Below are 12,326 nucleotides of genomic sequence, written 5' to 3'. Positions count from 1 at the left end.
CGAAATAAAAGATGTCGCATAATTGTGGAACACTTTCATGAAGTTTGGCAACACATCGTATGTATTGCTGTGTGCCTCTGGGCAAGGCCCGGCTTGGTGAAACAAAGACCGAGTGAATGTACAGCAAAGCGCGGCGTTGCTTATCAAACTTACCCGGACGAAAGGGATGCAGAAAGAAAGGGTCTGACCCTCAACAACACATCTACTCTACACGAGCCCGAGGACAGACAGCTCCACGTCAAACAAAGATCCACGCTCTCCAGGAAAACACTTCTGATACCACCAATGTCAATTCCGTTGAGTGTAATCTCAAACTTCCGGATCCCCTTCACAATAAAATTATTATTGATGCGTTTTAGTGTTTTTCTTTCTTAAACAAATAAAACAATCATCAAATGTACAATTAAACCATAAATAAAGCATTGTTCTATTAAATATTAGCAGGACATCAGTATATTGATCTCGTTAGTCTGAATAATTTCCCCTTGAACCAGCCTCTTGCATAAGACGTTAGGACACAGCAGCCGCTTCTCAATCCCTAGAACAAACTCGCGTTATTAGCAGTACTCGGGAGTCTAAATTTACGAGAACGGTCCTATTTGTGTAATTGAGACTGCAGCTGACTTGATGACGTCACCACGTCAGCTGGTCTTGTTAATGAATTTAATAAAGTTCTTGACTGTTAAGTATATTTACTATTAAACGATTGTTTCGTTTTCATTTTAAATGAAACAAAATGAATAATGATATTTGTATATATATATATATATAATGACATTCTTCTTGTCACTCAAACTTAAAGAGGACAATAATCAGGGTGGTAGCCATCGTCCAGTTGCAATGCACAAACATCGATATAAATTAAATGTATATGTACTTGTGTCACTACATTAATAGTGATTAACCCCATGTATGTAACCTTAATGTATATACTATAGTGATAGTGAATGAGGCTGCTCTAAGATATAGATAGATAGATAGATCTTATTTCTTCACTTCATAGTATTTGTTATGTTAGTTCATAGATATGTGCACATACTGTCATTTGTGCACATACAATGAAATAAATAGAAACATTTTCAAGGATATAAGCAAGGAGCTGACTCCATTTGGAAAATATTTATCATTATTTCAAGTCTCTTTGAAGCTGCCCGAACCGTCCTGCTGCCGTTTTAGAGTTTTGATGACAATCCGGGTCTCCTGTCATGCATGTCCTTTAATTTAAACATTGTTAGTTATAATGCACATGAATACATAAAAGCAAACAATAGGGTCAGAAGCAAAAACACTTGATATTAAAACATTAAGTAATGAATCTAAACTCTGCCCTTAAACAAATGTTACATTACCGGGGAACAAATAACAGTCTCTGACAACAGATTCAAAGTTATGAACACTTTTAAGCCTAGTTAGCTAGCTTTAGATTAGGCTGCTCTCTTTTGGGTGAGATGAGGCTGAATGTGATGGAGAGGTCTGACGGTTTTGTTACCTACCCCTCACACCCACGACATCCTGGTGCTAATTGTTAAGAAGGCTCAATGTTGATAAAGCAACCACAAAATTGTTCCTTAAAATGCCAGGTTTTTGTGATGTAAAAAAATGAAACAAAGACAAATCACATTTCAACCTTTCCCACCGTTAATATGATCTATTAATTTGAAAAAGAACAAAAAAAATTAGAAACATACAATAACCTGGGTGCATAAATCTGCACACCCTTAAACTAATATTTTGTTGAATCACCTTTTGATTTTATTACAGCACTCGGTCTCTTTGGGGAGGGGTTTATAGGCATGGGACAACTTGACTGGGTAATATTAGCCCACTCTTTGATAGGGTTTCGAGGTAATCTCCTGTACACAGCCCTCTTCGATCACCCCACAGATGTTTAGTTGGATTCAAGTGTACTCCAAAACCTTAAACTTCTTCTGGTGAAGCCATTCTTGTTTATGGGGATGTATGCTTTGGGTTGTTGTCGTGCTGAAGGGTAAAAGTCCTCTTCATCTTTCTTAACGGAAGCCGACCAAAGCCATGCTTATGACACTCAATTAATCTTCTCTTTTTCCCAATCTGAGACACAGGTAGCAGTAATATATCTCTGCCTGTTTGACTGACATCACTCAGTGGATGGCCATCTACCATCTGAAAATTAACCTTGACGAGACTGAACTTCTTTTCCTTTCAGGGAAAGGCTCTACCACCAACGATCTGACTGTTATCTTTGAAAACTCATTTCCAACCCCTCCCTGACTGCTAGGGACCTGTGTACAGAATGCATAGCCCTCTGAGACAAATTAGTGAATTAATAAAATATCAATTAAATAGGCTATATGGTTACACCTCAAACCTGTGGCAGAGCATCAATAATTCATTAAATTGGAATGCTATCTTAATCACTGTTTTTTAAATATATGTACTGTCATTTTCCTGTTTAAAAAAAAAACTGATTGAAACTTTCCAAACAATCCCAAATCATAAAGGGTGCAAAAATATTTATTGCCTATAAACCTGTAGTCAGTCGGTGTATATTTGCTTTCTATTTACAAGTACACAGGAATGGGAATGTGAAAGAAAAATCCAAACCATTTAAATAAATACATTTGATCCAAGGACTGCAGAGGACATTGATGATCTTATTATAGAAGTCAGAGGGTCAAGCAACATGCTTTCTAATGCAGACCACCACTTTAGTTCATTAGCGGGTTTACGGAGATCCTCTTCCATTCGTTTTGGAATGATGATGTAGTGGTGGAGCATTAACCTGAACACCAAACTCATTCCTATGGTTTTGTAAAGCAAGTATCACTCACCAATAAGTAGTTGTGTTTAGCAGTTAGCATCACAGTTATGTATTTGGCTCGCAAAACATTCTATCCAATTAAAACAGTAGCTTACACGGTCATAGTTTTAATATATGCAGAATAGTTGCTCAATTTAAAACAGTATTTACATTAAGACCTGGCAGAAAAAAATAACAGTACAAAAATGTCACAGTAAACTGAAGTGCATTGAATGCAAAGTCTAGACATGATATTGAAACTTCATAACATGGTTCTTTAATAATATGTGATCTGTGTTTTCTAACCAGTGTGTAGTGCAACTAAAAAATAAATTACAGAGCTAAAATATAGTGGGCCTCTAAACATGCATCAATGTCAGTATACATTAGTCATTTTCAGAATTCCTTACGGTCTTCATTTTCAAACAGATGTAGTCTCTGCTCAGCTGTCAGTCCTTCTTTAAGACTCTGCAAGGGTGTCGAGAAAAAAGAGGAGACGTTAATAATTAAATAAAGCTTTCTCCAGACAGATTAGCTGTTCCTGAGGCAGTGTAAATCAGTTTTTACCCGGTAATTAGAATCATGACATTCAAAACACAATCCTGTCAAAGTAAGCTAAACCGATTAGCATTATCCAGATATGACCAACAATGTGAAATTACCCACGGCCTAATTAATTATTAAATAGCTAGTGATATCTCAGATAGAGTCTTGACCTGACCTGTCCATGAAGCAGACTATTTGTGCTCATTAACGTGAACCACTGTTCAGATCTATGGAGTGCTTTGGAGTGGGAGAACAAGAGGATGTGTTTAATTCACTGGTTTGTGAGTCTGCTTTGGTTTACCTAAAAAAGAAGGAGGCCTACACGTCCTCAGCAGCCCTAACTGTCCCAGGGCATGTCTCGACTCACAGACTGAGGACAGAAGGGAAAATACACCAGCAAGTGTGAGTTAGACTAACGTGGTGTTTAATCTGTATCACTATCCCAAGACGGCAGTTTTAATATGAGACAGAATTGGTTAAACAAAAGCCGCCCCTCCTACACTCATGCAATGCCGCAAGCAACCAGTAGATCAGTAAGTCACATGAAACTGCTCAGCCTGGAATTGGTGGGACACTTTCAATGTCATGACTGATTTGTGAAGCGTTGCTGCTTAAGCAATAAGACAGCTCTGTTAATCACAAGAGGATGAAGGATCAATTTGACTCAAAATGGACTAAAATAAACCCACCTTTGACCTTATTGTGCGCTCTGAGCGTTTGGCCGCAGCAGCTGCCATCTTGAGGATGTCCGGGTTGCTCTTGGATTTCATGATATCTAAGAAGGAAAATGTATTAGAGTTTAGACACAAGATCTAGGCCTCAGGTGTACTCAATGGTAATTTAATTGACACCTTTATGTCATTCAGTCAGTCATTCCTAATCAGCAGATTTGAGTGATTTTAGCGAGCTGTGTTCATAGTATTCATGTTATTATTTACCCATTCCTATACTGATGCAAGATGCTTCCTGCACATCAGGACTAGCACCTTGCACGGTAGTCACCCAGTCATACAACGTAGGGACAGGCTACAGGAACTATTTAGCAGGGTCTTGCCTAAGGACACATGACCTGTCTTGGTAGAGCCTGAAGGAACTGCTGCGTCCCCACACTGAACCACAGTTACACCAAATCTGGAACAGGTAGCATTAAATGGTAATTTGGGGGCATCAATTCAATTATTTATAAATCAAAATCACTAATATTCTGCAGAAGGCTTTACAATCTGTACACATGTCAACTTGTGTCCCGAGTTTGATCAATGTGACTTGGATCACTTGTACCAGGACTCATGAAAGAAAAGCAAAGGTAGAGGTTACCTTTGCTTTTCTCATCCTAGCATAAGCCCCGGAGTCTTTTTGTTCATACCGTATCCTCCTCGCTCCACTTCCTCTAGCGACGGCTCCCCAAGTGCCTCATGAGCAATCTGCAGCTGATCTCTGAGCCGACCCAGATCCCGCTCGGCTTTGGCCTTCACAATGCTCAGCTCTGTGTAAATGTCCTTGTACTTATCTGTTGCATATTTCTTGTCCTGAAAACAATTTTTTTTGCATTTCAGAAGAAGGGTATATAAGTCATCTCTTAGTAAGAAAATCATGGAGGTTCCAGTGATATCTTAAAAAGCACTATACTCTTTGGGCAGCTTGGAGTTCATCTTTCAAGGAGTTGATTTCCTGCTTCAGGTACTGGACCTCTGACTCCTTGACCCTCAACATCACCTAGATAAAAATATTGGAATGACAAATGAACAGATGCAGGAACTTGCCTCCAAACCCTAACCCTGCTTTGTAAAACTTCCCTAGTACCAGCTTGTTAATACACATTCCTTTGTATACCAGATTTCTGAAAATCTTTATAATCCATTGATTTGTTTGAGTGTTTTTTGCTTGAACATACTTCTAACTCGTAGAGCTCTTTTCCTGGTATGGTGGTGTGTGTGTGTGTCCCACCATCCTCAGATGTCATTGAGCGCATCTTTGTGATCTCTGCTGCCAGACGGTTGTTCAGCTCCTAAAAAGCAAGTGCTTAGAGGAGTTAAGCAGAAAGGCAGGTGTACTAGATTGTACCTATAATTTTGTTTCACAGTGTGTGTTTGCACCTGGTTGTGTGCGTTGAGCTCTTGGTTCTCTCTCTGACACTGCCTGAGGGCCTGCCTCTCGGCCTCCAATGCCTGGGCCAGGTGGGCGTTTTCCAGACACTTCTGGGAATACTGCTCTGACAACACTTCAATTTCCCGCTGGAAAGAACACAGCTCCTCCCTAAAACATAACACAATGCCACAACAAATAGATAGATGTTAAGGCTCTGATTTAGTGAATCACTCAATCTTACAGTTGAATGAGCGCTTCTCCCAAGAGCACAGACCATAACACAACATGGGAGCTGGAACTCAAAGTACAGAAACAGATGTCCAAGGAAGTCACAAGCAACAACAGCAACATCTTTACTTTATCAATCAAATGAAACCTTACTTAATCCAGCAGTTAGAGTAGTCTTAGAAGTACATAAGAACATGTAAGAGTACAGACCAGCAGATACTGGATCATTGAGATCCACGTCAGATTAGATATTTCAGGAAATACTATAAATCTGTACATAGTGTGGTTCAATATTGTTTTAACTTTTTAAATTTATGTAGGATTTATATTTATGCTTACAGCAGCACATTATGTCGGAAACACTAGTAAGAAGTTATTATACAAATGGCCACAAGCAATCTGTAGATAGTGGTTGTGAGGTTAATATTTTGAGAGACTGAATATGGCTACAGATGAGATTGCCTTGCATTTTTTCTTGTTCTTTTGTATACGGCCTATCGTAATAAATAATTGAATAATGTAATAATTGTATTGGATGGAGAGCTGGTCAATGCAGTATCATTATGACCGACTCTCTGACTACCGTATTTTCGCGACTATAAGGCGCACTTAAAATATATTTTTTTCTCAAAAAACGACAGTGCGCTTTATAATCCGGAGCGCCATATATATGGATCAATTGGTTGATCCATACTGGTTAACGAGGATCCAGTGGAGGGAAAGTCTGGTGCCAGCAGCCGCGGTAATTTCAGCTCCAATAGCGTATATTAAAGCTGTTGTAGTTAAAAAGCTCGTAGTTGGATCTCAGGATCGAGCTGACGGTGTCACGGTTTGGGTCCTCTTCCTGTCTTATTTTGTAGTTTTCTTGTCTCTCGTGTCTCTGGGTGAGCTTCACTTCCTGTCCTGTCCTGTGATTGCCTGAGTGTTCCCACCTGTGTCCAATCACCTGCACCTCCCTTGTGTATTTAAGCCCTGTGTGCCTGTTGTCCCTCGTCGCGTCATTGTTAATGTCTTAGTCAGTCATTGTTGGCGCACGGTCTTTTGCTTCTGTTCGGTTTTGTGCTGAATAAAGAGTACATTTTGGAAAACTTTGAACCCTTCGCTTGAGGCCTGCCTCTTTCCGCCTGCACCAGCACCCACCCTGACAGACGGTCCGCCACGAGGCGCCACCGTCTGTTCCAGCCGCTGCCTCTCGGTGCAAGATGGACGAAAGCATTTGCCAAGAATGTTTTAATTAATCAAGAACAAAAGTTGGAGGTTAATTAATAAAAGGATATTGTTAATATCCACATTAACGTTTGAACAACGCTACCATGGGAGTGAAGAGTTTTCAGAACGCTTAATAAAGTTTGATTTAGCACAGCCCGATCTAGTGGATGCATAACGCAACCCCAGTCAAACGTTTTACTACAGTATCTTCTATTCTATGCGCCTTATAATCCGGTGCGCCCTATATATGAAAATAGTTCTAAAATAGGCGATTCATTGAAGGTGCGCCTTATAATCCAGTGTGCCTTCTAGTCGCGAAAATACGGTAATCATTTGTTTAGAGTTGTCTGGTCACATGGATGCAATCAAGTTGTAAACATGAAAAACCTTTTACATTTTTACAGTCCATCCTATAATTTGAACTTTCTGTGGGTTGTGTTCCTTTCAGCACAAACATATTCTGCTTGCATGCTTTCTGACTGTAATTAGGGACCTTGGTCCTGATTGTGTTCATATATAATCTTAATTAGTAGACAGACGGAAGCATAGTATTTTAAGAACACAATTGATTAGGGAACCTTGATCAATATTAGCATAATTCCTAATCCCATACTTCACATATAGCATGGACGACTTACTCATGCTGTCTGCGGATCTCCTCTATGTCTGCGTTTTCGGTGTTGTTGTTGGCCTTGCGAGCTTTGTCCAGCTCCTTCTCCAACTCTGTCCGGTGGGCATTTTTCATTGCTTCAATGGCTAAAATAACAAAAAAGCTTGAATAATTATAAACAACCTCATAATGTATCCGGTAACTGTTTTATTACCATGGTAGAGTAAGCAAATAAGGAAACATTTAAAATGATGATAGTGATAAATGAGCACAATTGCAGCTCTATGCTATCTTGGGTTTATCCTGTTAGGTCAAAGGTTATTGGATTTAAGATAGATACCAGCAATGGTGGCTGCAGTCTCTTCGGCTAGCAGTCGCTCTTTCTCCTCATGGAGGTTCTCCAGCTCTCTCTGGTGTTTCCTCTGCAGCTCATCTATTACCTTCTGATGGGACACTTCCATGGCAGCAAAGCCCCTCTCACAAGTGGTCTATGAGTCAGGAACACATGGTGCAATTGTGAGTCCATGGGCCATTTGGAAATGGACCAAAAGCTTCCCCTGACCATGTAAGTCGAGCAGGAACAAACCCGGGGCCCTAACAATGTAAGCCATCTTCATTCATGTCAACATAAACATGCAAACTACCACCTGTTAGCTATGAGAAAGTGGGTTAGCCCACGGTTTAACACCGTCTACTCAAGATGTGGCGCATGGAGTAGTGTGATGCGCTGGGAGCTGCAAGGTTGTTGGTTTTGAATCCCGGCTTGTGACATGTGCCATGTCGAAGTGTCCTTGAGCAAGACACCTAACCCCTAATTGCTCCCAGGCAAAATGTACAACCGCTGCCCCTACAGTGCTGGGCGGTCTGGGTCCGTGGATGATGTCATCATGACACTTTAATAACCGCCGTTACGGCCCGCCGTACGTTGCCCATGTCTGTTAGGTGCTCGCGAATTAAAAAAGTATTGTGACTTTGTCTCCGAAAGTTAGCATAGATGTAGTCAGTTTTTATTTTTTAAGATCTGTTTTTGTCTCGTCTTAGTCTTGTCTTAGTCATGGAAAAAAAGTCGTTAACGAATATTTTTTGTCATAGTTTGTCATAGTTTTCGTCAACAAAATTAACACTGCTTTCCAGATATGACTTTTGAGCTTTCTTGCTCTTATAATTGAAGTTATATGAATTAAAATCATCAACTTTTTAAACATGGTTTCCCAATATAGTTCATTTTCAAATCCTCAAACTTTAAACTTTTTCATTTTTCAGATAGAGACACCATTTAAACTTTAAAATTTTGACAAAAGTCTCAACTATTTTTTTTAAAACAGCTTCTTGATATCCTACTTTTTTCACAATGACTGATTGGGTTTCATTAGTTCTTGGGTCCATTTCTGAGTTTTACATTAGTGTGTATTGCGTTTCTTAGAGTGAGGGCTGAACATTTAGAGTGGGCAGCAGCATCAGAATCCGATAAAATAAAATATGGCACTTCTGCCCTCACGGCCACAATATTCACCTTTCAGGCTTCATCTAGTTATTTTTGCCTGAGGAGCCCGAGAGTGAGACAACATAGGCTCCAATACAAATCTGCTGACATATTTCTCCAAAAAAAGTAAAAGTACACGTTTTGTAAACTGCTGCTATGGCCATTTAAAAAAACGGACAGACATGTAAACCACATGCGCGTTCGGTAGAGTCTTGGGTCTCTCAAAATCATATTCTAAATATAACACATTCTTTATATAACCCTTATAGTTTTGCGCCAGAGGACATTTGTTTGAGGTGTGGATTCTGTATAAATCACTCTCTCTCTCTGCCCTTTGAGCTCGTTAGTGATCGCAGGTGCTCCGTTGTCGTGGATACGCACAGACGCATGGCTCTGTCTGTGACTCACGTATGAGCTGATTAGTGCAGCCTAACAGGACCTGAAGGTATTCAGCTCTGACAGATAACATTTCAGAACCTCCTTTGAACCCCTTCCCATACATAAGCCCCCCACCCCCCTTTTAACCCATTTTCTAACACTGCCTTTTCCCCCGACTCACAGATGTTCTCCCCTGCCTTGAGTCCTTCCTCCCGGTCCTCCTTTTCTAACCCCCCCCCCACACACACCCAATTCCATCCTTTAAAAATAAAATACATATTGCTCTTTCAAATACTAGTACAACTACTACTAATATTACTAGTACTACTAGTAGTACTTCTACAACTGATACTGTCACTACCATTACTAATACTACTAGTATTTAAATTGCTAGAAAAGTATTAATAGATAAAACACTCTTACTACTACTTCTATTACTACCAGAAGTAGTGACACTGCAACTGAAATTACTACTTACTACTATAAAAAGTACTATTATTTTTTATTCTGCTGTTAATTCTACTACTACGTATATTACTACTACTGATTCATTGGTTGTAATACTATTACTATCAATACTAGTCTTTCTAGTGCTATTATGACAACTACTACTAATGTTACTACAAATACTACTATGACTAATAGTATTAGTACTACAGCTAATACTAATACTACTACTAACACTATTACTTCTAGTTTTCCTACTGCTATTGATACTAAAATTACTATTAATTCTACTACTGCTCGTACAACTATTATCACAATAACTTTTACTACTACTACTAATATTACTACAAAAAATATATAATTTTTTATTCTTCTCAGCTTTTGTCGGCTTTCAGTTTCTGCCATTTCTGTATTTTTAGCTTTTGAAATTCGTATTGCTTCTGCAATGTATGTTTTCTGCCATGTGTGTATTTTCAGCAATTCTTTGTATTTCATTTAAGCTTTTCTCGTCCGCGTATTTTCACTATTAAAATTCATTTCAACTCCTCCTATTTCTGTATTTTCAGCAATTCATTTAAGCTATTTTCAACAATGTATTTCCGTATTTATTTGCAATTCTTTAAAATTGCTTTCAGCTTTTCTCATTTCTGTATTTTCGGCAATTTCATTTAAATGAATTTCAGCTTTTAGCATTCCAACGCAAAACAAACACACAAGACAAAAATTGCATACACTACAATCTATAATCAGTGAACAGCCTAATTCCAATTCAAACATAACCAACTAAATCATCTAAAAGTAATAATTCAGCCTAAAAAACATGTATTCATCCATCCACACACAAGCACAGAAATGTGTTAGTTCAGATACAGTGCAAACGTATGATACAAAGGCAGGAGAGAAAGTAGTTATACTAATAAGTAGTAATAAGATCTCAGTCTTTTTTTGCATGCAATTAACTCATGCATAGGCACATCTGTGTAGCCACGTTGTTGCTTTGATATGTTTGTTTGATGTTTTCCTACAATAAAATACAAACAATGTTACAACATGGAGGAGACAACACTGGTCATTTGAGAATATACGTAAGTAATTTATTACATGACTGCATCATAGCGGAGTAACAACAGTGCGATGCAGTTATACACAGAATGGATAGACTTTGAACTCACAGGGGAGATGTAACCTGTCCGGACATCAGGAGACGTTCTCAGCTGAAGCTCCAGCTCCTGCTTGTGCCTGGTTGAGTCCATAAGCTGCTGGTGACAGCTCTCCAGCTGGGACTTCAGGTCTTCAATCTATAGGAGCAGCAGGGAAAGTGCGGACATATTACCAATGACCATTGTTTGGCCTGAACAATTCAAAGTATCACATTTCCAAATGATGATGAAGTCTGGCTGTGTCCTTGTTAACTGCTTTCACCATGCTCTTTGTGCATTTTGGCAATGATGATTAGTTGTAACTACAAATACAAAATGATATGTATCTCACTTGTTATTCATTTGAGAGAGGAAGCTAGCAGGCAGGTAGGTTGGTAGCTGAGCAAAAGCTGACAGTATCAAGTTACAAGGGAAGTTAGAAAATGAATATACCTCTTGCTTGTGATTCTCCACTAGATTCTGTAGCTCAACAGTGTCTCCAGATTGCAGAGTGGCAGGCAGAGGTACTCTCCTCTCATCCCGTATGGGTGTCTTCTCCAGTTGCTGCCAGTGTTGTTCAATCTCCTCCTCCACCACCCTCTGCTTCCCCCCCACGGATGCGGGACCTGAATTGGTTTGTAAAACTCCCTCTCCACTGCAGTCTTTTCGCCCTCCTTTGTCAATGGATGTTTGTTCTGTTGATGAGCTAGACACAGACTCACACCTCTTCCACCTGTTTTCGCTTCTTTGACTTCTTTCCAACTCGTCCAGGTCTGCATGGAGGTTCCCGGCCTCTTCAGCCTTCTGCTGAGCCAGTGCCTGAGCGATGGGTCTGAACTGGGCCCAGTCGAAGGTCTTAGAACGTCCTTCTCTTCTGCGTTCTCGTGCTCTGCTCTTTGTGACAGCCGGAGTGGATTCTCTCCCCACAGACAAAGCCTCAGAGAAGATAGAATCTTGCGTAATGTCTGGCCTAACTGCAGCCTCCAAAACACAGAAGGTGCTATGATCCTCAGTTGAGCTGGAAGTCAGTGAGAAAAACAGGCAAGTACATTATAGAATCCTAAACCCTAAAGTCCACTGGGTGTGGTTGTGTTGCACTTACCCTAACCATATCGACTCAACTGGCTTTATTAGAATGATGTAATACTTTACATATTGACTAGACTCAGGGGTGTCAAACTCTGTGTTCCAAACCAGTACTTTATTTTGGCTCGCAACCTACTGTCAAATTCCTTGTATGTCTTAACATATTTAGGCATTCCTAATTCAACCAACCAAATCATAGCGATCTACCTCAACCCCTCCCGTCAGCCCGTTTGCCGGAAAAATAATAATGAGTAGTAGAGGCAACCAAACGGAACCACGATGCTGCATACCGTAACTGCAAAACAGAACGATTTTAAATAGAAAAACGAGCAT

General features: G+C 39.7%; 2 protein-coding genes across 18 annotated transcripts in view; both read right to left on the bottom strand.

The window, feature by feature from the left end:
* Window positions 1–544, bottom strand: part of si:dkey-94l16.4 (retinoic acid-induced protein 1) — a 47,905-nt gene extending 47,361 nt beyond the window's left edge. For 2 of the 11 annotated variants that reach the window (XM_037462845.2, XM_037462846.2), the window contains exon 1: window positions 154–541. The gene's annotated coding sequence lies outside the window, so the exon portion shown is untranslated. Of the gene's footprint in view, window positions 1–153 lie in introns of all 11 variants that reach the window. The other 9 variants (XM_037462854.2, XM_037462851.2, XM_037462852.2 and 6 more) reach the window with 6 other exon arrangements.
* Window positions 545–1,198: 654 nt separating this feature from the next.
* mprip (myosin phosphatase Rho interacting protein) overlaps window positions 1,199–12,326 on the bottom strand; it is a 53,237-nt gene continuing 42,109 nt past the window's right edge. For all 7 annotated transcript variants that reach the window (XM_062560273.1, XM_062560274.1, XM_037462790.2 and 4 more), the window contains 10 exons: window positions 11,361–11,925; window positions 10,941–11,066; window positions 7,801–7,948; window positions 7,489–7,606; window positions 5,422–5,581; window positions 5,220–5,333; window positions 4,955–5,041; window positions 4,692–4,854; window positions 4,015–4,100; window positions 1,199–3,247 (listed from right to left, as the gene is read on the bottom strand). In XM_062560273.1, coding sequence (XP_062416257.1) covers window positions 3,176–3,247; window positions 4,015–4,100; window positions 4,692–4,854; window positions 4,955–5,041; window positions 5,220–5,333; window positions 5,422–5,581; window positions 7,489–7,606; window positions 7,801–7,948; window positions 10,941–11,066; window positions 11,361–11,925 — 1,639 coding nt within the window. In that variant the 3' untranslated portion in view covers window positions 1,199–3,175. The remainder of the gene's footprint in view (window positions 3,248–4,014; window positions 4,101–4,691; window positions 4,855–4,954; window positions 5,042–5,219; window positions 5,334–5,421; window positions 5,582–7,488; window positions 7,607–7,800; window positions 7,949–10,940; window positions 11,067–11,360; window positions 11,926–12,326) is intronic.

The sequence above is a fragment of the Pungitius pungitius genome, chromosome 21 (genome assembly GCF_949316345.1).
Source record: "Pungitius pungitius chromosome 21, fPunPun2.1, whole genome shotgun sequence".
NCBI classification, from domain to species: domain Eukaryota; kingdom Metazoa; phylum Chordata; class Actinopteri; order Perciformes; family Gasterosteidae; genus Pungitius; species Pungitius pungitius.
The sequence above is the reverse complement of the archived record's forward strand: the minus strand, read 5'-3'. Positions and strand labels throughout refer to the sequence as shown.